Source organism: Microtus oregoni, unplaced genomic scaffold, assembly GCF_018167655.1.
Source record: "Microtus oregoni isolate MIOR12 unplaced genomic scaffold, Mior012 000049F_ref0000343, whole genome shotgun sequence".
In the NCBI taxonomy this organism is placed as follows: Eukaryota; Metazoa; Chordata; class Mammalia; order Rodentia; family Cricetidae; genus Microtus; species Microtus oregoni.
The window spans coordinates 4404256-4430000 of NW_024543223.1; the positions used below are offsets into that span (position 1 = coordinate 4404256).

Below are 25745 nucleotides of genomic sequence, written 5' to 3' on the forward strand. Positions count from 1 at the left end.
ATGTGGTTCCTGGGAATTGAACTCATCTGAAAGAGCAGTCAATGCTCTTAACTGCTGTACCATCTCTCTAGCCCCTTCCTCCCTTCTTCTTTTTTTCTTTTTTCTGTGTTGTCCAAGTTGATCAGGCTGGCCTTGAACTCAGAGGTCTTCTTGTCTCTGCCTCCTGAGTGCTTGGATTAGAGGTGTGTACCACTGCCACCCAACTGGTCTTGAATTCTTGATCCTCTTGCCTCAGTTACCTGTGCGGAATTTCTTAAAGCATTTGTTTTAAAACATCTGGATTATATGTGAAGATAATGGATATCAACTTAGGTGATTTAAAAAAAAAAAAAAAACAGAGTTCCTCTATGTGCTCCCGTCTGTCCTGTTTGTCCTACACTGTGTGTAGACCAGGCTGGCCTTGAATTCATAAAGATCTACCTGGCTATGCCTCCCAAGTGCTGGGATTAAAGGTGTGCACCGCTGTACCTACCAGAATATAGTCCATCTCTATCTCTGTCTGTCTGTCTATCTGTGTTTGTTTTGTTTTGTGGCTTTTTGAGACAGGGTTTCTCTGTGTAACCCTGACCATCCTGGAACTAGCTCTGTAGACCAGGCTGACCTTGAACTCAGAGATCCGCCTGCCTCTGTCTCCTGAGTGCTGGGACTAAGCTGCTGCTGGCATCACTACCACCAGGCATTTTTTTTTTTTAAATGGAAATAAATTTGGTGAAAATAAGTGAAATGGAAGTTTTGACCTCTTTAACCCTTGTTGAAAAGCTGTTTTCTGAGATCTGTCACGTGCCAAGTAGCAAGCCGGTGCTGAATCAGACAACAGCCCTGTTGTGTGTACTGGTACTTCCTGAATTTGAATCTGACTGCCTGGGCTTCAGTACAGTAGATTGGTGGAATTAGTGGTTTTCAGTCAGGTTCTGAATTTGTTGATTTTATTTATTTATTTGTTTATTTATTTATTATTGTGAGGGCTCTAGTGCTTAAAACAGTGTGTGATGGGGCTGGAAAGACAATTCAGCAGTTAAGAGCACTGAATGTCCTTCCAGAGGACCTGGGTTTGATTCCCACACCCACATGGTAGCTCACAGCTGTCTGTAACTCCAGCTCCATTGGATCCAGTGCCTTCTTCTAGACTCCAAAGGCACAAGGCACATACATGGTGCACAAACATGCATGCAGACAAAGATTAATATATGCTAAAAGAAATTTTTTTTCCATCTGCAAATAGAGACACCTTATGGGGGGATGCTGGAATTAACTGTATTGCAGCCATGCAGGGTTCATGACATGCAGTTGTCTGCTGCTGTACGTAGAACTTGTACACAGGTTACTTTTCAGGATCCCTATGTTTCTACCCTTATTTTTTGTGGGGTTTAAGGAAAATGGAGTTTGGAGTTTGGAGGGTTTTAAGGATGAGGATCGTGACTTTTTCTTGTACCTACCCTATTTCTAGTTTAGTTTACTCTCATTTGTAAGGGTAGAAGAGGAATCTTTACCTTAGTATGCACAGGCTTTTAGCGTCATCCTGACCTGTGGGCTAAATCCTATGTCAGCCACCAGGATAGTGAGGGGCTGAGGAGTGCTGGCTTCCATAGCTTTTCTGAATGCCAAATTCTCATTTCTCTACTTAACTGCCTTTTCAGTTACAAGTAAGCAGCTGGGTTCTTTCCAGTGATACATTGCAGAATTGATTGATGCTGTAGTTAAGGCAATAGCAATATCATATTTAAAAAATAAAATGTGGAAAATATAAGCTGGGAAGCTGTTAATTCATTTATCATAAGGGAGAAATTCTGCACAGATAATCAGTTCCTGGGATGTATTGCTTTTATTTTTAATTTGTATGTTTGGGATCCTTTTCTTACTCGAGTTTTCTTGAAATAGGATGGTGAGCAGAGTGCATTGTTGCCAGGATAGGGAACTCTGGAGCCAGACCTCCTGAGTTTAGACCCCGCCCGTTTGCTTACTTACCTTGTGTAAGGAAGAATAGTTAATGCACGTAAAAATGAGTCTTAATCAGTGTGCGGTATATGCTCAGCTGTGTTAATTTTAAAGGATCTTTTGAGAACTTTTTGTCAGCAAGAGAACATGGTATAAAAATTATCCAGTCAGATTAATAAAAGATTTTATTGAACTTAGGTCCCTAGCAATGCATATTCAATCAGTCTGTGGTGTTTAAGAACTTCTAGTATAAGGTGAGTGGTTTTTTGTTTTTTGAAATGGAGAACTGCATTTCTAGACATGGGATGGAAATTGAGAGATTGTAGCTTATCATTTTATTTAGAGGAGGAGTACCAATTTGGGCTTGCTTATTCCAGTAGATAGTAGGTGATTGGCAGCAACCCTTTCAACAAAACCCCTCCATGTTTTTGTGTCATGGACTTGCCCATGACTTCTGAGGAGGAGGAGGAAGGAGGGACAGATGGGGTAGAGAAGGATGGGATGCTCCTTTTTTTTTTTGGTTTTTCGAGACAGGATTTCTCTGTAGCTTTGGTTCCTGTCCTGGAACTAGCTCTTGTAGACCAGGCTGGCCTCGAACTCACCGAGATCCGCCTACCTCTGCCTCCTGAGTGCTGGGATTAAAGGCATGTGCCACCACCGCCTGGCTTTGTTTTTATTTCTTGAGAATAAGTCTTACTATATAGCTGAGGCTGTCCTGGAGCTCACTATGTAGACCAGGCTGGCCTCAAATTCACAGAGATCTGCCTGTATCATTGGCATGTACCACTATGCCTGGCAATATAGTAAAGGGTTTTTTTGTTTGTTTGTTTTTTGTAAATTTGTTTTCAAGACAGTGTTTCTTTGCATGGGAACAACCAGAGGGATAGGGATGTGGTGTAGTTGGTTGAATGTTTGCCCAGAATGCCTGAAGCCCTAGGTTCAAACCCCCTGCACCCCACAAACTTAAACTGGGCCTGGTGGCACAGACCTGTAATCTGTAGCACTGGGGAGGTAGTGACAAGAGCATTAGGAATCCACGGTTATCTTTGATCTATGTATTTGAGGCTAGGGTTCTATAGACCCTGTCTGATACACACAAATGGGTTTTGGGAAGATGGCTGAATGTTTAAGAACACTTACTGCTCTTAAAGAGGACCTGGGTTTGGTTTTCAACATCTATTTGCTGGCTCACAGCCATCTGTAAACAAATTTCAGGGGTTTTGACTTCCTTTTCTGACCTCCATGTCAGAAAGGCATGGAAGAACAGAGCAACACCAACCAAAGCAAGCTGCTGGGTATGATCCTCATACCTGCAATCTCAGCACTTAAGAGGCAGAGGCAGCCTGGTTGCTTTGAGTTTGAGGTCACCCTAAATTATGGAGTGAGACTTAGTCTTTAAAAAAAAAAAAAGGGTCCAAATGACTCAGCAGGTAAAGGTGACTGCCATGAAACACCCAAGATCTGAAATATTGGTGATCTGGAACCTTTCGTAGAGAAAACTGGCTTTTAAAAATTGTCCTCTTCCATGTATGTTTCATGTGTGACTATATGTAAAAGCACACAAACTCACTCACATGATGGTAACAATAAAGGTCAGTACTAGATTGAAGCAAGTTTGGTGTAATTCAAGGCCAGTCTTTTCATCTAGGTGCGCGCTCTCTCTCTCTCTCTCTCTCTCTCTCAAAATGTATTTACGTGTGATTATCTGTTTGGGTGCCTGAGAGATCAGAAGGTGTTGGATCACTTGGCACTGGAGTAACAGTGGTTTTTAGCTGCACTGTGTGAATGCTGGGAGCAAATCTTTGGAAGAGCCACAAGTTCTCTTGACTGAGGTTTGTCCAGCCCCACCCATCTCATCAAGGGCATTGTTACCCGCGTTTCCTGGGCCTTGCCACTGCTGCACTTGTCATCTTTATCATCTATAGTATAGATCAGAGCATTTAAGAACAACAGTTCTGAGCTACATTGCCTTGGCTTGAATTCCAGTCCTCGTATTTTTCCAGCTGAATCACTTTTCTTACCTTTTGTTTGTTTGTTTTGAATCAGGGTCTGGTGAATTCGGGACTGGCCTGAAACTCACTAGATAGCCTATAATGACCTTGAATTACTAATCCTCCTGTTTAGGCATCTGAAGTGCTGAGATTAGCCAGGCCTTGGTGGCACCTTTAATCTCGGCATTTGGGGGTGGGGGGGGGGTGGGGATCTCTGTGAGTTTCAGACAAGCCTGATCCACAGAGTGAGTTCCAGGAAGGGCTCCAGAGCTGCACATAGAAGCCCTGATTCATGAAAAAAGAAAACAAACAAACAAACAAAAAAGAGGAAGTGTGGTGCTGATGGGATGACTGGGTGTTTAAGAGCACCTGAATAGGTTCTGAGTTCAATTCCCAGCACCTACATGGTAGCTCACAACCATCTATAACTGTAGTCCCATGGAATCCTATGCCTTCTCCTAGTGTGCAAATCTATAATAGACAAAACACCCATATACGTAAAGCACATAAATAAATAAATCTTAAGGGAAAAATAAGGAAGTATGCTGATATGGGTATGGTGATACACACACAGCTAGGGGCATTGATCCTAACACTCCAGGTAGATCTCTGTGAGTTTGAGGCTAGCTTGGTCTACATATTGAGTTCCAGAGCATCCATGGCTATGTAGAAAGACCCTATCTCAAAAAACAAACACAGTCAGGCGGTGGTGGCACACACCTTTAATCCCAGCACTTGGGAGGCAGAAATAGACAGATCTCTGTGAGTTCGAGGTCTGCCTGGTCTTCAAGTGCTAGTTGTAGGACAGGCTCCAAAACTACAGAGAAATTCTTTCTTGAAAAACAAAGCAAAAATCCACACACACATAAAAGTGGTTTTATATCTATATATGTTTTAATTGATTTTATTGAACTATACATTTTTCTCTAATTTTAAAAAAAGTTTGGTTTAACACTTCCAAAATCTGCCTGTCAGTGTGGGATCAATCTAAGTGTTAATTATGGTCAAGCTCAAATTTCTAATTCCTTTTGGATTTGTCAGAGGACATACATAATAGCTTTGTTAGATTGTTTTCCTATGCCCCAATAAACAGTGGTGAGAACAAAATACATCATTGATTAATGGAGGGAGGTTGGCTGACCAGTCATGTGCTTCTGAGCTATAAAGGAGCCAACATATCCCCACATAGAAGAATGTATTTCTGAGGTTGACGGACTCATCATGAAATCATAATGACCATTGCTTTGAACACAAAGATATCTTTTATTTTTATTTTATAGGACCCTAGAAAAACTGTGCAATGAATGGTGATACCCGGGCCGCAGTGGTGACCTCACCACCCCCAACCACAGCGCCTCACAAGGAGAGGTACTTTGACAGAGTGGATGAGAACAATCCAGAATATTTGCGGGAGAGGAACATGGCACCAGACCTTCGTCAGGACTTCAATATGATGGAGCAGAAGAAGAGGGTGTCCATGATTCTACAAAGTCCTGTAAGGAAAAAGTTTGCTCAGAACTTACTTGACCCACCGGGTGGTGGTGGCGCACACCTTTAATCCCAGCACTCGGGAGGCAGAAGCAGGCAGATCTCTGGGAGTTCGAGGCCAGCCTGGTCTACAAGAACTAACTTGACCAGCTTCCTTCTGATTCCTGGGATCCTAGGCCTGCTGTGTGAATGGCATAGTCAGTTCCTCATCACAGAGCACACTGACGCTTCATGCTCATCAATCCTGTTGAAAGAACTCTATTTGGTTCATGCCAACAGACAGAATGAAAATGTTTTAGAGTTATTAAGGATAGATGTTTATTTCTGCTTTGGATTGTCTTTACTGTTTCTCCAAAGTGTTTTTATAAATCAGCGACAATGTAAAACCCACTGTTTTCTACAAAATATAGGTCAAGCATCCCTTCCAAAAATTCACAACAAATATTTTAAGCATTACCATAGTGATTAAAATATTTGGATTTGAGAGCATTTTAGTTGTTTGAATTTGACATGATCAACTGATAAAGCCTGTGCAAACACTCTCAAATCTAAATATTTTGAATAAAGGACACTCAGTGTGGCCTTCACTTGTTCTTGGTCGCACCTAGGCTAGTAGTTCCTGAATTGTTAACGTCAGCACTGTGAGGCAGTCACACCTCTGAGTGTCTTCTAGACGGTCTGTAGTTACAGCGGCCCTGTCCTTACACTTCCTCACATTGGTGCTGCTGTGCTTACCTGTGCTGCACATTCTTTTCTCCCCTTTTCTCCCTTCTACTCTGGTTTTACTCCATCCCTTTAACTTTTGGGAGATGTCATTGTCTTTTTAAAAATGATATTACTGTGCTCAGCTTTTTATTTTATTTTTTTCTTTTTCTGTTTTTTAAAAGTAGTTCTTTCTGTAGCCCGGACTGGGATTGAGTTTGCTGCCCCCGGTGACCAGTATCCTGTGATGCTCCGTAATGGGCAGCTTCCTTAGTCTTTGTGCATGTGTATTTATATTCTCCTGCATTGTGCTTTGATAACAAAGACAGATCAGTAGCTGTGTTTTGATGATTTATTTTACTGCCTTCGTCTTTGTTTTTCTTCCACCGTTGACTAACATAAGCTATGAGCACTGACTGTTTATCATGAGATGGTAGATCTGCCTGACACTTCTTGATACCATTCAACTAGCAGTTATGCATTTGCTTGTTGTACATTTCCTCTGAGTGGTATATATACTGGACTGCACTTTGGCTGTTTCTTTCAATAAGTTTTCAGATTAAGCAATGAAAAACTATGAATAAATTTAATTTGGAATCACTAAGTACTTGCATTAGATAGATCATCTAGTAAATTCGTGTTATCATCTAAGATATCATTTATAATTGTTTGAAAAAAGATTTATTTCTTCATTAGCTTTTTGATAGGTTTTATCAATCTGAGGAAAGTTAAAAATATCTGAGCTAGGTGTGATGGCATTTACATATTGTAGTGATGAGGCGAGCAGGCCTGCTTTTCGTCCCACCTGGCTCCTGCACAGCTAGCTTTACACCCGAAATAACAACACACAAATTGTATTCTTTTAAACACTGCCTGGCCCATTATATCTAACCTCTTCTTGGCTAATTCTCACATCTTGATTAACCCATTTCTAATAATCTGTGTAGCACCACGAGGTGGTGGCTTACTGGGGGAAGAGTCAGCATGTCTGACCTGGCGGCTGGCTCCATAGCGTCTGACCTCACTTCCTTCTACCCAGCATCCTGTTCTGTTTACTCCGCCTACCTAATTTTCTGTCCTATCAAAGGGCCAAGGCAGTCTCTTTATTAACCAATGAAAATAACACATAGACAGATGACTTTCCTACATCAACATAATCTCAGCAGTCAGAAAACCAAGGCAGGAGGATCACTGTGAGTTCAAGCCTGGTCTACATAGAGAGCTTCAGGTCCGCTATGGCTAAGCAGCTGCTAGACTCTTTTCCAACAAAACAAAACCATGACACAGAGAAACCTGTCCTATTACAATAACAACCCTATGTTAAAATCATTATTTATTATCAATTTAGTGCATGTTTTGCCTAATTTAGAATTACTTTTAATAAAAGATAAGTATAGAGTTTCTTTAGATACTTAGTTGACAAGAGTCTCACTCTGTGCCTCAAGATGGCCTTGAACTTGCCATCTTCTTGCTTCTGTTTCCCAGATGCTGGGATTTTCAGGTTTGTTACCATGCCCAGCTGTCTTTTTCTACTTAAAGAAAATTGTTTTGAGATAGGGTCTCTTGTGCTGAGGTTGTTCTTGAACTTGTTCTGTAGTATAAGATGATCTAGAGCGGATCTCTTGCTTCTGCCTCTCCTGAGGACAACAGGCATACACTACCATGTCAGCTCTTTTTCTACTTTAACCAGGCACTTCCCTATTTTGAAGAAAATGCTAGAAAGCACAAAGTAGAATATAATTATAATGATCAATAATCCTGTTACTGAGAATTATAATTATCATTTGATACATTTTTAATCTTTTTCTAGTTTAATTTCCCATTTTGTCTTATAAAAACTGTATTACCTTTTTACTCAAAAATATATCAAGAGGAATTTTATGCTGTTTAATTTTTTTTAAATATTTATTTATTTATTATGTATACAATATTCTGTCTGTATGCCTGAAGGCCAGAAGAGGGCGCCAGACCTCTTTACAGATGGTTGTGAGTCACCATGTGGTTGCTGGGAATTGAACTCAGGACCTTTGGAAGAGCAGGCAATGCTCTTAACCACTGAGCCATCTCTCCAGCCCCTATGCTGTTTAATTTTTAAGATTTTTTCCCATTGAGTACATCTGTAAAATTCCCAGTGTGTCGAGTTAGTTCTTTAATTTCTGAAATGTGGCCTACTTTTTAAAATCTGTGATGCCGAGATTAATTACCTTATGAATAAGTCTTTAAATACATTCCTGATTATTTTCTTAAAATAGATTTTCATGAATTGAATTTTGTTTTAAGTTTTAAGCTTTTATTTTGTTAAATGACTTACCAAAAAGACTATACCAGGTCATACTCTCAGAAGTGAAATGTGAGTTCCCTGTGTGCTGTTCAAGCACTGGATGAAAACAAACATTAATCTGATAGTTAGTTACAGGTGCATTCTGGGTCCCCAAAAGGTGCTTGACTATTTTAATATGCATTGTAGGCCTTCTGTGAAGAACTGGAATCTATGATCCAAGAGCAGTTTAAGAAGGGGAAGAATCCCACAGGCCTGTTGGCATTGCAGCAGATTGCAGACTTTATGACCGCAAATGTACCAAATGTCTACCCAGCAGCTCCACAAGGAGGAATGGCTGCCTTGAACATGAGTGAGTAGTTCCTGACTTTGTATGTGATCTGTAACTTTCTCATGTGAGCCACATGAGTATGCAACTGTACATTACATAGTATTGTTATTATTGTTGTGTTTTGTTTTTGTGGGATTGCTGGGATTAAAGGTGTGCACCACTATCACCTGACTGTATTGAGTATTTTGAAATCTCTGTTAATCATAGTAAAAGATTGCAAACTTGAAGGTATCTTGAGTGTAGAGGAGTCATTTTCTGTAAGCCAGTGGGATTCTATTATTTCTTATTCTTCCATTTACTTTATTTTTAATTAACATTAAATTCTTGTGCATGCTTTTAATTCCAACACTCAGGAGGCAGAGGCAGGTGGATCTTTGTGAGTTCGAGGCCAGCCTGGACTACAAAGTGAGTTCTAGAACAGCCAGGACTGTTTGACAGACAAGCCCTGTCTTGAAAAACCAAAAAGAAAGAAAGAAAAAAAGAGAGAGAAAAATTCTCTCAGCATATCATTATCATTTTCAAACTTACCTGGCTGGTAATAAAGTATTTCTTTTATTAATTAATTAATTAATTGAAATTTATGTGCATTGGTGTTTTGCCATGGATGTATGGTTCCCTGAACTGGAATTATAGATAGGTGTGAATTGCCATGTAGGTGCTGGGAATTGAACTTGTGTTCTTTGGAAGAGCAGCCAATGCTCTTAACTGCCGAGCCATCTCTCCAGCCCTGAGATTCTGTGTTTCAATTAACTTTAAGCAGTCTATAATTTTCTTATGTGTATCAGTGTTTTTCCTGCTTTCATGACTGTGTACCTCTAGAGCAACATTTCTTTTTTTAAAAGAAGGGACAGTGGTGGCACAAGCCTTTAATCTCAGCACTTGGGAAGCAGAGGTAGGGAAATCCCTGCGAATTCAAGGTCATCCTGGTCTACAGAGTGAGTTCTAGGACAGCCAGGGCTGTACAGAGAAACTCTGTCTTGCAAAACAAAACAAAAGAAAAACAAACAAGAAAAACTGTTTCTGGGGACAGGAGAGATGGCTCAGCAGTTAAGAATACTGGCTACTCTTCCAGAGGACTGGGGTTCAATTTCCAGCACTTACATGGCAGCTCACAACTATCTGTAACTCCTGTTCCAGGGGATCTCAAACCCTTATGCAGACATACCTGCAGGCAAAACATCAATGAACATAAAATAAAAATAAATAAATTATATATACATAAAAACGTTCGTTAGAGTTGTTCATGTTTTGTGTGTGTGCATATCCCTCAGAGGCCAGGAGAGGCATTGGAGAAGGGTGTGATTCACCACATGGGTGCTGGAACTTGAGCCCCAGTCCTCAGCCAGAGCAGCCAGTGCTCTTGGCTGCTAAGCCAGTCATTAGGACAACATTTCTTATCACCATTGTCACTGTGGCTTAGAAAAAGTGAGAAACAGCATTTCAAAGCAAAGCCATGGTAAACTTGGGTGAATGTATGTAAGCAAAGATTAGTGTGTCTTGCTCATGTGGAGCATTACCTTAGCTGTGGACTTTGTAAATGTCACCTTACAAGGTAGAACCCAGGGATAGGGCTGTTGTCAGTACCTTTTTCAGCGGGGCAGGTCACATCCTGCTTCTTCGGTGGTCTGGGCAGGAGTGCGGGGAAGTGGGGGGGGGATATGGGCTTCCTCCTTCCTAGAATTCTACTGTTCTCATTGCCCCGCCTCTACTTCCTGTGTGGTTGACCTGCTCTGTAGGACAGGGGATTCAGTGTCAATCTCTGATGAGTTAGTTGGATGGTCAGCTCTGATTGAGAATACAAGGTACTGGCTTCAATTAGGTCTCCTGACATTTGCTGCTTACTTGTCTGTTGTATTCTTAGAACTTGCCTAGCACCGGATGGTGACTGAGTACAGAAATTGAAGAATCATTTAATGTACTAGCATGAAACCTAATGGCCACTAGCAAGGCATTCATGTTTCCCATGGACTCCTGATGGGTTAGACGACACTGGTATGGGTTAGATGATAGGAGAGTATATTTCACCCACACATTGTCTCCTCATTATAAATACATTTTAGTAATAACTCACTGAAAACAGGAAGAAGGAAAAGAAGAACAGACTTGTCTCCTTCCAAGTTTCTGTTTTTTCCCCTTCCCTTTAGAGCCCATCATATTGTATTTAGATCTAGTACAGAAATGTACATCCTTCATTGTTTTTAGTACTATGTAGAATATATTCAAACTCATCATCATGTTTCATGTTAGTGATAGTTTTTATAGATTCCCTTTATTGAGACTGTTTCTTCTATTTCTAATTTGCTGAGAGGGTTTATCCTGAAGGAAGTTGAGCTTTATGAAGTATTTCTCCATCTATTGAAACATTAACATTTGTGTGGTTTTTTTATTTTGATTTTTTTGTTTTTGGCTTTTGTTTTCTTTAGTTTTTTGAGGCAGGGTTTCTCTGTGTAGCCCTGACTGTCCTGGAACTCACTCTGTAGGCCAGGCTGGCTTCAGTCTCACAGATAAGCCTGTCTTTGCCTCCCAAGTGCTGGAATTAAAGGTGTGGGCCACCACTGCCTGGCTTTAATTTTGTCATTTAAAGAGCTAACTTTTGATGGATGAATCAATATTTTAATTTTTCTTTATCTTTGCCATATATGTTTATTATTGCAAATTTCCTTTTTATATACAAATTTTGTTTTGTTTTGTTTTGTTTTGTTTTATTGATTTTTATTGAGCTCTGCATTTTTCTCTGCTCGCCTCCCTGCCTTTCCCTTCCGCCCTTCAGCCCTCCCCCAAGGTCCCCATGCTCCCAATTTACTCAGGAGATCTTGTCATTTTCTACTTTCTACTTCCCATATCGATTAGATCTATGTAAGTCTCTCTTAGTGTCTGCATTGTTGTCTAAATTCTCTGGGATTGTGGTTTGTAGGCTGGTTTTCTTTGCCTTATGTTTAAAAACCGCCTATGAGTGAGTACATGTGATAATTGTCTTCCTGTGTCTGGGTTACCTCACTCAAAATAATGTTTTCTAGCTTCATCCATTTCCTGCAAAATTCAAGATGTCATTATTTTTTTCTGCTGTGTAGTACTCCATTGTGTAAATGTACCACATTTTCCTTATTCATTCTTCAGTCGAGGGACATTTAGGTTGTTTCTAGGTTCTGGCTATGACAAAGCTGCTATAAACATAGTTGAGCACACATCCTTGTAGTATGATTGAGCAGCCTTTGGATATATACCCAAAAGTGGTATTACTGGGTCTTGAGGAAGGTTGTTTCCTAATTTTCTGAGAAATCTCCACACTGACATCCAAAGGGGTTGTACCAGCTTACATTCCCGCCAGCAATGCAGAAGTTTTCCCTTTTCCCAACAACCTCTCCAGCATAAGTAGTCATCAGTGTTTTTGATCTTGGCCATTCTTACAGGTGTAAGATGGAATCTCAGAGTTGTTTTGATTTGGATTTCTCTGATGACTAAGGATGTTGAACATTTCCTTAAGTGCCTTTCAGCCATTTTAGATTCCTCTGTTGGGAGTTCTCTGTTTAGGTCTGTACTCCATTTTTTTTTATTGGATTATGTGATCTTTTGGTGTCCAATTTCTTGAGTTCTTTGTATATTTTGGAGATCAGACCTCTGTCTGATGTGGGGTTAGTGAAGATCTTTTCCCATTCTGTAGGCTGCTGTTTTGTCTTGTTGACTGTCTTCTTTGCTTTACAGAAGCTTTTCAGTTTCAGGAGATCAAATTTATTAATTGTTTCTCTCAGTGTCTGTGCTGCTGGGGTTATATTTAGAAAGTGGTTTCCTGTGCCAGTGCGTTCAAGAGTACTTCCTACTTTCTCTTCTATAGGATTCAGTGTGGCTGGCTTTATGTTGAGATCTTTGATCCATTTGAACTTGAGTTTTGTGCATGGTGATAGATATGGGTCTATTTTCATTCTTCTGCATGTTGATATCCAGTTATACCAGCACCACTTGTTAAATATGCTTTCTTTTTTCCATTTGATATTTTTTGTTTCTTTATCAAAGATCAGGTGTTTGAAGATGTGTGGATTGATATCTGGATCTTCTGTTCGGTTCCATTTGTCCTCCTGTCTGTTCTTATGCCAATACCAGGCTGTTTTCAGTATTGTAGCTCTGTAGTAGAGTTTGAAGTCAGGGATTGTGATGCCTCCAGAAGTTCTTTTATTGTACAGGATTGTTTAGCTATCCTGGGTTTTTTGCTTTTCCATATAAAGTTGAGTAGCGTTCTTTCAAGGTCTTTGATGAATTTTGCTGGGATTTTGATGGGCATTGTGTTGAATCTTTATGTTTTGTTTTTTGAGACAGGTTTTTACTGTGTAGTCCCAGCTGTCCTAGAACTTCCTCAGTAGACCAGGCTGGCCTTGAACTTACAGAGATCCTCCTGCCTCTGCCTACTGAGTAATGGGATTAAAGGTGTGTGTCACCTCTGCCCTACATTATATAAAGTTTTTAAGTCTTTACCTTTAAATTATAGTTTTTGCATGATTAGAAAGGAGATTGTACCAAACATTCTTGAAAGAAGAATCATCCATTCTATGCCTTTTCTTTTATCTGCTCACTCAGGAATATAATGCTGCAAGCTATGATTGTTGCTTGCTGCCTCATGTTATTTTTAACCATGTGTTCACCATAATCCACTTTCCTTTCCACAGGTATCTGAGCCCCTTTCACATACTGACACACCACGTTTCTGAGGTCTGTGCTGTGTTGACAGACGTCACCCATTTGGTCCACTTCACTGTCCCCTGATCCCTATACCTCATTTTTTTTTTTTTTTTTGCTGGAGAAAATATCATTACAGGGTTTTTTTTTTTTTTTTCTGCTTGTTTCATGAATTGGTCCTGGCATCTCATGACAGGGTCCTGGTCTACTTGCTGAAGTAAATGAACATGATTCAGAGATCTTCCTTCCTTCCTTCCTTCCTTCCTTCCTTCCTCTTTTTTTTTTAAAATTTATTTATTTATTATGTATACAGTATTCTTCCTGCATGTATGCCTGCAGGCCAGAAGAGGGCACCAGAGCTCATTGCAGATCGTTGTGAGCCACCATGTGGTTGCTGCAGCAGTGCTCTTAACCACAAAGCCATCTCTCCAGCCCCAGAGATCTTTCAAGAACCAAACTGCTGGCTCTTTCAGATTCATGTATTACAAACTGATGAAATACCCATAAGTCAAATCTTTGAAATATGGCTTTGGTTTTCCTTACAGACTTCTTGTAGCACCCAACAGCCAGTCCCCACCCCAACCCACTCCCCACCCAGGCTGTAAATTTCCTTTCAATCTATTCTTTACTGCTTCTCCCAAATTTGACTCCCTTTTTGTTACCTATTTTTGAACTATGTATTAATGCCAGAGAGAACATTCTTTTTGTCATTGAAGTTTTTGAAATTTTATGGTCTAATATGGACAATAAATAGTACTATGGTAATTGATTTGCATTTGACAAATGGAAACAATAAAATACCAATAAAGTTTTTAAAACAAACAGAAGTTTGACTTCTGTCTTTCCTTATCCTAGGTCTTGGTATGGTCACCCCTGTGAATGACCTCAGAGGCTCTGACTCCATTGCGTATGACAAAGGGGAGAAGCTGCTGCGCTGTAAACTGGCAGCGTTTTACAGACTGGCAGACCTCTTCGGGTGGTCTCAGCTGATCTACAACCACATCACAGTGAGTACTCCAGACCCGTGCCCGAGTGGGTGAGTGCTCATTAGCCGTCCAGCACCATCCTTTCTCGCACTGCATAAATGAGTCTCTTTGGAGTCCTTACAGGACACAAGAATTGGCAAGTGTGGGTTCAGAGTTGTGAGAGTAGTTTTTTAAAACATCTTTCTTGCATGCCAACCTAATAAATGTTTATCAAATAAGAAGCAGTTTCTAAAATTCATTTATGACTTACAAATCTAACAGTATTTTCTTTCTGACTCTGGTCGAAGCTTCTCTGTTATGCTTGTGTTTTCAGCTTCTCTAGTTTTCTGCCTTTTCCCAACATTTTCAGGGCCTCTCTGTTCCGCAGTGTAGATTTGTAACAAATGTTACTGACTGTCTGTTCTCTCTGAACTAACCATTGTTCCAACTAAGGTTGTATGGGGGACTGTATGAGTCCTGCCCTTGTGCATGGTTCCTTCTGTTTTCTAACCAATCAGCCCATCCTTTACTTTGTTTTTGTTCAGCTTGTTTTCATGGCCCATCATCTCAGTAATGCTCTTTGCTAGTTGTATGGTGCCTGAATTCAATCCCTGGGACACACGTGGTGGAAAGAGAAGAAGAAGGACAGACTCCGTGGAGTTGTTCTCTAGCCTTCCCACAGGAGCTGGCACGTGCTCCTTCTTCCTTCAGTAAATAAATAAATGTAAAAAAATGAATTCAAGATTGTTCTTGACTGTGTTTCAAAGATAGTTTGAGCTAGCTCGAGCTTCACGTGTTCCTGTCTCAATAAACAATACGTAAATCCAGAGAACAACACCCTGCTGCCCTTCTTTGAGTTCTCTGAGTAACCGCCTTTGCTGTGTCACAGAAAATAGCGGCACTCTTTCTGTCTCTGGCCACACTGTGCCTGGCTGTGAGTCACATCGCCTCCTTCCTCCTAAACGCCCAAGGGACCACAGTTTGCTTTCCTTTTCCTCATTCTTACCTAGTTTTTCTGGCTTGTTTCAATTTCTTGTTCTTGTTGTTGTTTTCCATTTAGTTTCTTTCCCTGGATTTAAAAAACCTTACTTTTTGTAAACTCTACTTTTTCTCTGTGTAGCTCTGGTTGTCCTGGAATTCGCTCTGTAGACCAAACTGTCCTCAAATTCAGAGATCTACCTGCTTCTGCCTTCTGAGTGCTGGGATTAAAGGTGTGCACCACCACTGCCTGACTAAAACTTTACTATTTTTAAAAGTTTGTGAGGGCTGAAGAGATGACTCAGTGGTTAAGAACACCAACTGCTCTTCCAGAGGACCCAGGTTCAATTCCCAGTACCCAGATGGCCTCTCACAACTGTTTGTAATGCCAAGTTCTGACACCTTCACACAGACATGCAGGCAAAACACCAGTGCACATTAAATAAAGTTAAAAAAAGAAAAACTTTCTTTTAAAAAAATGTTTATTCGTGTGTGTGTGTGTATGTGTGTGTTCCTGCCTGCCTATATATGTGTCTGTGCGGATGCTCAAAGAGGTCAGAGAGATGTATATGATCCCTTAAAACTAGGATTGCAGGTGGTTGTAAGCCTCCATGTGGGTGCACATACTGAACTTGGATCCTTTCGAAGAGCAGAGAGCACTCTTAACCAATGAGCCATCTCTCCAGCCCCCCACATTTACTAGTTTTTGAGGCTGGTCTTTTTTTAAGTTTTATTTATTCATTTATTCAGTTATGTATTTATTTATTATGTGTACAATATCTTCCTGCATGTCAGAAGAGGGCGCTATATCTCATCATAAATGGTTATGAGCCACCATGTGGTTGCTGGGAATTGCCAGATCCTCTGGAAGAGCAGTCAGTGCTCTTAACCTCTGAGCCATCTCACCAGCCCATAGATTTTGAGGCTGGTCTTAACTCAGTATGTGACCCAGGCAGAACCCCAACTTGCAATATTGAATTTTTAAAATTATTATTACAATGCCTGCTTATTATAACAAGTATGCCTTATGTATTTGTTACAGATGTCTAAAGAAAAACTCATACTCCTGCCAAACTCTTATTTGTCTTGAGGTAGCCAGTGCTGTCTACTCAAGCAGCTGTGTAGATTGCTTGAGCCTTTTCTCCATATATACCTATGGCTGTTTTCCACATGTGAACTCATGACTAGTGCTTGCTCCAGCTTAGCTGCTTTCTGGACTCAGAGGGATGTGAAACCTCTTGAAGCTGAGGTCTGGCGCCTTCCTTGTTAGCAGTGTGTTATGCTACTCTCTCTTTGCATTGATCTGTACTGCAGATGCCGAGTTGCCTTCTTCCTGTCTGCTTGCTGCATTGCTGTTAAAATGAACTTTTCAAAAATGCAGGCTGTGTCCTTGTTACCATGTGCTGCACCCTTGTGTGGGGTAGAGTGTTATCCTTCCCTCTTCCCATGAAGCAGTGACTCTTCTCAATCTGTCCAGTCCACTGGAGCATCAGCTGTATAAGCAGAGCTGCTGTGTAGCCTGGCTGTGGGCCTGGCACAGTGTAGGTGTGCCCTCAAACATTAAGTGGTGACCAGCTCTGGCTGAACTAAAATTACTTGAGGAAAATTGTGAAAAAGAATTCACCAGAAACTTGATAGCTGAACAGTAGGCCCAGTTAGCTTAGTTCATGTGCCAGTGCACATCCTGGCATGCTGGAAAGTTGCTGGCCCTTCCGGATAATTACACTGGACAGAAAACTCAGATGGAGATTTAATGGTAATTGGTTCCATGCAGATGTTACAGCTGTAATAGGAATAGAAAATTTAGTCCCTGGTTTTAACAGTAGCTTCATTATTTGTGTGTTTTTAAGATGCTTTGTATAACTCACCCTGTTATGAATGCTGTTTTAGTGACTTGGACTCAGATTATAGGTGTTCCCCTCTCCCCTGTAATTTGTTTGATGTTGACAGAATTAAAATGCCAGTTAGATGTTTACTGTTCTGTCTTTAACTATCTTTAAGTGTTCTGTTTAGTTATTAATATACAGTTAAAAAATAATCCATTACCAAAAAGATTTTCTATATGTTATGAACTAGAACCAGAGTGTTTGAAGAACCCCCCCCCACACACACACACACCCGGCTTGGCTTTTTAAATTTTAGAGTGTTTTTGACATCCATTTGTTTTGCCATTAGACACCATAACAGCATCTAGATATTCTTACGTAGATACTTAGCAGGAAAGAGATATTAACAGTATCAGTGCAAAAGTAAGTGCTAAGAGGTCATTCTGTTTTTTCGTTGTAAGAGTGTCAGGGATTTTCTGCTAAGGGGATTTGAAAGTGCTGACAGGTGCTGGCAGCTTGGAGAGGATCGTCTGACTTAGATCTTTAACATTGTGTCAGATTTAGAGACGCCTTGGAGATGGGGAAGGACAAGCCAGGGTGGCCCAGCTGGGATTTTGGGCTGAGGCGCTTCTTGGCGAAGACCCTTTTCTGGGCCTTTCTGTCCTGCATTAGTTAAGTCTTAGCACTGGTAAAGCCTCATAGCTGGTTGCTTCAACTCTAGTCTGGCGTTCACCCTCGGGCCAGTGCACAGGGTATGGGGGATATGAGTGCTGAGGTGTGTTTGGTGTTTAAGAATGGCCGAGGGTCTGAGGCTGTCTACTCTCATTTACAGAGGAGAGGTGGTAGCCAAGGGTACAGACACAGGGATGACTGTTGAAGAAGCCTACTTTGAAATGCTCTTTTTTCATTGGATGTCTGAATTCTGTGTGAAATCCCTTTTGCTTTAGACTAAGAAATTTATATTTAAGTGTTTGATATTAAAACATGTAAATCTGTTAAGCCTACAATTGGTTTTATATATTACTGTTGTTGTTTGCTAAAGGGTCTCACTGTATAGCTCTGACTAACTTGGAACTTGCTGTATAGACCAGGCTGGCCTCAGAGGAAATAAAAGGAGAAATAACTATAAAATAAACACAAAACAAGAAAATAACTTTATAGAAAAAGTAAAATACTTTATCATAAGAAAAATTGTCCAACTCATAAGTAATCAGGAAATTCTTTTTTTTAAAATTTATTTATTTATTATGTATACAATATTTTGTCTGTGTGTGCCTGCAGGCCAGAAGAGGGCACCAGACCTCATTACAGATGGTTGTGAGCCACCATGTGGTTGCTGGGAATTGAACTCAGGACCTTTGGAAGAGCAGGCAATGCGCAGGCAATGCTCTTAACCTCTGAGCCATCTCTACAGCCCAGGAAATTCTTTTTCCCTTCTCTCCCTTTCCTCTATAATACTATGCTTAAGCTTAGCTAGTATTACGGAGTTTGTTAACCAGTAGCAGGTGTATAATGTGCTTCTGTTTAGTCTGTAAAAACTTTTTGAGACAAAGTCTTACCTAGGGGCTCTTGAGAACTCAAGGTCATTCTAATTTAGCTTCCTTCCCAAGAGCTGGAATCACAGGCATGCTTTGCCTTGCAGCCTTGTAGAGAGGCACTTAAGTCTATTCCCAAATTATTGCTTATGAAAATGAGGTATCTCTTATTGTGGGATCAGCTCTTCCTTTTCTCATTGCTATATTTCTGGTATATGCTGGATATATATATATATATATATATATATATATATATATATATTTTATGCTGAATGAATTGTTGTAGAGATAAACACACACAGAAAAACCAAAAGATTGTGTTCTTTTGTGCTCATCTTTCCATCATCTTATAGGTTTGTGTGTTATCAAAATCTAATTTGGAACTTTTACTTATTATTTATTTTAAGTGTATGTGTGTTTGCTTGTCTGTAGCAGGCTTTTTCTTTTGGGCCACCAATCAGCTCCTAAATCATGACACAGAGACCTTTTTCTAGTTATGAATGCTCAGCCTTATCTTAATGCTTGTCCTACTAGCTCTTAGAATTTAACCTGTTTCTCTTCATCTACGTTTGCTTTGGGACTTTTCCCCTTTCTTTCCTTCTGTAAATCTTACTTTCACTGCTTCTTGTGTCTGTCTGGCAGCTGCCTAACTTCTAGGACTGGGTGTGTCCCAGTCTTTTCCCCTTGTTCTCTCTGGAATTTAGAGTTCTCCTCCTGTTTATTCTGTCAACCAGCCACACCTATCCCTCTCCTGTTGACTGGTCAGCTTTTTATTAGACCAATCCGGTGCCTTAGTCAAGCAAGTTGAAACAGATGTTAACGTATCTTTATGTAATTAAAAAATGCAGCGAAACAAATGTAAGTCATCCTAATATTGTTAAACAAATGCAGCATAGACAAATATACCACACCTTTACACAGTTAAAGTAGTATTCCTCAGCATAAACACCTATAACATATCTTTACCTAGTTAAACATTCCACAACAGGTATCTACAGAGACCAGAAGTGGGGTTGGATCCCCTGGTATTGGAGTTAATAGGTTGTTTGAACTGTCTGATATGCATTCTGAGAACCAGACCTGGGTCCTTTGCAAGAGCAGCAAGTGCTCTTAATTGTTTAACCATTTTTCCTAGCTCCTTGAAAAACTTTATAAAGGGTTTTGTTTTTTATTACTCTACTTCTGAGGATTGGCACCATTTTGCCATGAGACCGATGGCCACAGAATAACTTTACAATGACTAATTGGCATATCAGGGTGAGTGCTGGGTTGTTTGACTTGTTTCCTTTACAGTCAGTTTTCATTGACATGACCAGTATGTATTTGACAATTTAATTGCTGTACAGTATAGTAAGTGTTCACTTATTAGCTTTGTGATAGACTGTATGCTTTAGTTCTTCCGTAATCATTCACCTGTGACTCTGTGTTCCGTAAGTGACACAGTTAATTATAGCTGGACTTCTGTGCTAACTCGGGTATTTTCCCATAGACCAGAGTGAACTCCGAGCAGGAACACTTCCTCATCGTCCCCTTTGGACTTCTCTACAGTGAAGTGACTGCATCCAGCTTGGTGAGAATGCCCTTTTCTTTGGCATTGTGTTATAAAGATTGTATTAGATCTTGTAAGTGCTCTCATGTCTAGTTGCAGCGCCTAATTGAGTATACAAAACTCAATTAGGAGAGGAACCTTTGAAAGAAGTTATAGACACTTTGAACTTGGATTTCAGTGTTTTCTAGTAAGGGTACCGTGAAGTCATCTTGAACGTTAAAGGTTTGCCTCTTTGTTTGCAGGTTAAAGTCAATCTACAAGGAGATATAGTAGATCGTGGAAGTACTAACCTGGGAGTAAATCAGGCTGGCTTCACATTACATTCTGCAATTTATGCTGCACGACCAGATGCTAAGTGTATTGTGCACATTCACACACCAGCAGGGGCAGCGGTAAGTGTGCCATGCTTGGAGCTTTGTAGGTTTTATTTCATTTATTGATTTGGTGCTTTTTTGTTTGTTTGTTTGTTTTATTTTGTTTTGTTTTCAAAATAAGGCCTCACTTTGACTTTGTATCTCTGGGTATCTACTCACTATGTAGACCAGGCTGGTTTCAAATTCATAGAAATCCACTTGTCTCTGCCTCCTAAGTGTTGGGGCTACAGGCATGTGCCACTGTGCACAACTTACTTTGTAGATTTTAAAGCTCTGACTTGCTCTTGCTTGTTATAGCAAGCAAATAATTCTAAATTGTTATATATTTTATACATACATACATACAAAATGCTTAGAGCTTGGGAGATGGTCAACAGGTAGGAAAGAATATTTACTTCTTAAACAAAGGACCTCAGTTCAAATACCTAGGATCCCCATAAAATACTGTATGTCTGGTGAGATGGCTCAATGGTTAAGAGTACTGACTGCTCTTCCAGAGGACCTGGGTTCAATACCCAGTGCCCATATGGCAGCTAACAAATGTCTGTAGCTCCAAGATCTGACACCCTCACACAGAGATATGTGAAGGCAAAATGCCAAAATACATAAAATAAAAACAAATTAATTATTTAAAAAAAATTGTATGTGCCACTGACTGGGAGAAGATCTTCACCAACCCCGCAACTGACAAAGGTATGATCTCCAAAATTTATAAAGAACTCAAGAAACTAGACCGTAAAAGGCTAATCAACCCAACTATAAAATGGGACACTGAGCTGAACAGAGAATTCTCAACAGAAGAAGTTCAAATGGCCAAAAGACACTTAAGGTCATGCTCAACTTCCTTAGCAAATCAAGACATTTAAGATACCATCTTACACCTGCCAGAATGGCTAAAATAAAAAAACACCAATGATAGCTTTTGCTGGAGAGGTTGTGGAGAAAGGGGTACACTCATCCATTGCTGGTGGGAATGCAAACTTGTGCAACCACTCTGGAAAGCAGTGTGGCGGTTTCTCAAGAAATTCGGGATCAACCCACCCCTGGACCCAGCAATACCACTCTTGGGAATATACCCAAGAGAGGCCCTATCATACAACAAAAGTATATGCTCAACTATGTTCATAGCAGCATTGTTTGTAATAGCCAGAACCTGGAAACAACCTAGATGCTCTTCAATGGAAGAATGGATGAAGAAAGTATGGAATATATACATATTAGAGTACTACTCAGCAGTAAAAAACAAGGACTTCTTGAATTTTGCATACAAATGGATGGAAATAGAAAACACTATCCTGAGCGAGGTAAGCCAGACCCAAAAAGAGGAACATGGGATGTACTCACTCATATTTGGTTTCTAGCCATAAATAAAGGACATTGAGCCTATAATTAGTGATCCTAGAGAAGCTAAATAAGGAGAACCCAAAGAAAAACATATAGGCATCCTCCTGAATATTAACCTTCATCAGGCGATGAAAGGAGACAGAGACAGAGACCCATATTGGAGCACCGGACAGAAATCTCAAGGTCCAAATCAGGAGCAGAAGGAAAGAGAGCACGAGCAAGGAACTCAGGACCACGAGGGGTGCACCCACACACTGAGACAATGGGGATGTTCTATTGGGAACTCACCAAGGCCAGCTGGCCTGGGTCTGAAAAAGCCTGGGATAAAACCGGACTTGCTGAACTTAGCGGACAATGAGGACTACTGAGAACTCAAGAACAATGGCAATGGGTTTTTGATCCTACTGCACGTACTGGCTTTGTGGGAGCCCAGGCAGTTTGGATGCTCACCTTACTAGACCTGGATGGAGGTGGGTGGTCCTTGGATTTCCCACAGGGCAGGGAACCCTGATTGCTCTTTGGGCTGACGGGGGAGGGGGAGAGACAGAAATCTTTTTTTTTTTTTTTTTTTAAATTTTTCGAGACAGGGTTTCTCCGTAGCTTTTGGTTCCTGTCCTGGAACTAGCTCTTGTAGACCAGGCTGGCCTCAAACTCACAGAGATCCGCCTGCCTCTGCCTCCCGAGTGCTGGGATTAAAGGCGTGCGCCACTACCGCCCAGCAGAAATCTTTAATAAGTAAATAAATAAGTAAATATATAAATAGAAAAAAATAAAAATAAATTGTATGTGGTTGTATGCATGCTTGTAACTTCATTACTGTGAGGGGGCAGAGAAAGGAAGATCACTGGGTTTTGATGACTACCAACCCAGCTCTAGGTTTAGTGAGAGACACTGTCTCAAAGGGAGTAAGATGGAGAGCGATGGAGCAGGACACTGTTGTCTTTCTCTGGTGTATGTGTATGATATATGCTTGCACAGGTATTTACCCACATCTACACTTCTGGCACATCACAAATAGTCATACACAGGAATATAAACTTTATAACTGATTGACTTTTTTTTTTTTTTTTTTTGGTTTTTCGAGACAGGGTTTCTCTGTGGTTTTGGAGCCTGTCCTGGAACTAGCTCTTGCAGACCAGACTGGTCTCGAGACTTCTTTTTTTTAATGCTCTCGTTTCTGTCTGCATATGTTCCTGGGGGTAGAACTAAGCCTACATATAACATTGAGCTACACCCTCAGTCTCTAGTTTAACCTCCATCCCTCCCTCCCTTTTTAAAAGATAGCTTCTTGCTATGTATCCCTTATTGACCTGGAACTGTATAGCTACTTGTAGCAATTCTTTTGCCCCACTGAGATAGGGTCTCCTTATGTAGTCTAAGTTGGCCTTGAACATATGATTCTCCTGCTTTGGCCTCTCAGCCTGAGGATTATAGGTCTACACCATTGCCGCTGAACATATGTTTCCTTTTTTTTTTATTCTGTTTTTTGAGACAGGGTCTCACTGTGTGTGTAGCTCTGGCTATCTTGGAACTTTCTGTGTAGACCAGAATGGTCTTAAACTCACAGAAATTCACCTGCCTCTACCTCTAGAGTGTTGAGATAAAGGCTTGTACACTCTGTCTAGCTTAAGTAAATGTTAAAAATTAGCGTATTTTTGAACAAATTTAGAGGAACTTTAGGAAACATAAAGGTTGGGTAAATTTTTGTTTGTTTATAATACTGAGGATTGATGCCAAGGCTAGGCACATGCTCTACACTGTGCTATTCCTTATTTCCCTTTTTATTTTGTATTTTGAGTCAGAGTTTTACTCTGTAGCTCAGGCTGCTTTTGAAATTGAGATCGTTCTACCCAAGTCTGTGAGTAGCTTGAGCCCACTTGTGAGTGACAGGCCCTATCTGCCATGCCTGGCTACTTATTTTTTGAGACTCAACTTTACTTTAAAGCTTTCTATGAGTTCGAGGCCAGTCTGGTCTACAGAGTTAGTTGCAGGACAGTCAAAACCATGCAAAGAAACTCTGTCTTGAAAACAAATTTACAAAAAACAAAAACAAAAAAAAAAAAAGAAAAAAAACCCCTTATATAGCCAGGCATAGTGGTACATGCCAATGATACAGGCAGATCTCTGAGTTTGAGGCCAGCCTGGTCTACATAGTGAGCTCCAGGACAGTCCCACCTATATAGTAAGAATTGTTCTCAAAAAACAAAAACAGAGGCAGAGGCAGACTGATCTTTGTGAGTTTGAGGCCAGCCTGGTATACAAGAGCTAGTTCCAGGACAGCTCCAAAGCTACAGAGAAACCTTGTCTCGAAAAACCAAAAATAAAAAACAACCCCCCAAACTCACTCTACTACATTTATTTAAATAAATATAAGAGAAATTTTATAGTTATGTAGTTGTCAATTTGTTAGAAATTAAGTTTTATCTAATTTTCAGATGTTTTTTCTCTCTTACCTACAGACTAAATTAAAATGTGAATAAAACCTTGTAGCACTTGGAACTTTCCCTTTGAGACCAGGCTCCTCAGAGGGCCTATTGTCTGCTCCTTTCATGAAACCATGACTCACTGTTTTAATAAGAACTGACTGGCGTAGCATTTATAATCACTGGAAAATCTCAGGCATGGTTTTCTCCCAAGTTCTCCCAGCTACTGTCAGGGGCCCTAGAAGTAAAGTTTATACTTACGTTTATGGGTTCATTTGTTTCCAACAAGAGAATGAAATTAAACATATATCACTGTCATTTTATTTCTGTGAGGAAAGCATTTGTGTGTTGTAAGTTGCTGTTTACCTGTGGCTTTTCTTTGTTGTGGTGGCCATTTGGTGTCTAGGTATCTGCAATGAAATGTGGGCTTTTGCCTATCTCCCCGGAGGCACTTTCCCTTGGAGATGTTGCTTATCATGACTATCATGGCATTTTGGTTGATGAAGAGGAAAAAATTTTGATTCAGAAAAATCTGGGTCCTAAAAGCAAGGTCAGTAGCATCTCATGGTATTTCAGTTGTAGAGCCAAAATGATCAGACTTGGTGCCTTGTTCCTCAGATCTCCCTTGCTTTCTCTTAGGTTCTCATTCTCCGGAATCATGGGCTTGTGTCAGTTGGAGAGAGTGTGGAGGAGGCCTTCTATTACATCCATAACCTTGTGGTTGCTTGTGAGATACAGGTAGACCATTCCATTTAGCTTATAGTTTATTTGGATGTTTCTAGGGTTCATGTGGGTTTTCTGATACTTGATTTGCAAGAATGAAGGTTTGAGCAAGCCCTTAGCCACGATGAGTTTATGATTTGGAATTTGTAAAAGATTGCTGGGATTTTCATTTCTAATTTTTCATATATATAAATGCTTGTATCACTTATGTAGTATTGGTGTGTGATATGGCTTTATGTATGTCCTATATATATATTACTGCATTTGACCTTTCCTTGTAAAAAGGTGGAGCAAAAATGTAGAGATTTTTTTGCTTCTCAGCGTCAGTCTTCCTTGTACCTCTCTACTCTGCTCCAGCTCCTGCTGTCCCACCACTCGTTACCAACAGCCGTCGGGTAATGAGGAAAAGTGCCCGTTTTCTTAGGAGTGTCCATATTTTGTCACTGTAAGAAAAATCTCTGAAAATGACCTTGTAATCAGTCTGTCCCATATGTTCTATTGCTCTCTGTGCAGTGTATATGTGTGTGTGTGTATGTATGCTACAGTATCTTTTCAGGGTCATCTGGTTCTCTTGATTTCATTATGGGACCAAGCCATGTTTGCTTGTTTTTGAAAAGGTTCGAACTCTGGCAAGT

General features: G+C 40.3%; 1 protein-coding gene across 14 annotated transcripts in view; it reads left to right on the plus strand.

The window, feature by feature from the left end:
• The window catches only part of LOC121436428 (alpha-adducin), a 63773-nt gene that overhangs the window by 19380 nt on the left and 18648 nt on the right, over window positions 1–25745 (plus strand). For all 14 annotated transcript variants that reach the window (XM_041636290.1, XM_041636294.1, XM_041636296.1 and 11 more), the window contains exons 2-9: window positions 5207–5421; window positions 8584–8746; window positions 14249–14400; window positions 20187–20267; window positions 20489–20638; window positions 24794–24937; window positions 25027–25125; window positions 25728–25745. The exon at window positions 25728–25745 is cut by the window's right edge and continues 159 nt beyond it. In XM_041636290.1, the coding sequence (XP_041492224.1) occupies window positions 5227–5421; window positions 8584–8746; window positions 14249–14400; window positions 20187–20267; window positions 20489–20638; window positions 24794–24937; window positions 25027–25125; window positions 25728–25745 (1002 nt within the window). In that variant the 5' untranslated portion in view covers window positions 5207–5226. The remainder of the gene's footprint in view (window positions 1–5206; window positions 5422–8583; window positions 8747–14248; window positions 14401–20186; window positions 20268–20488; window positions 20639–24793; window positions 24938–25026; window positions 25126–25727) is intronic.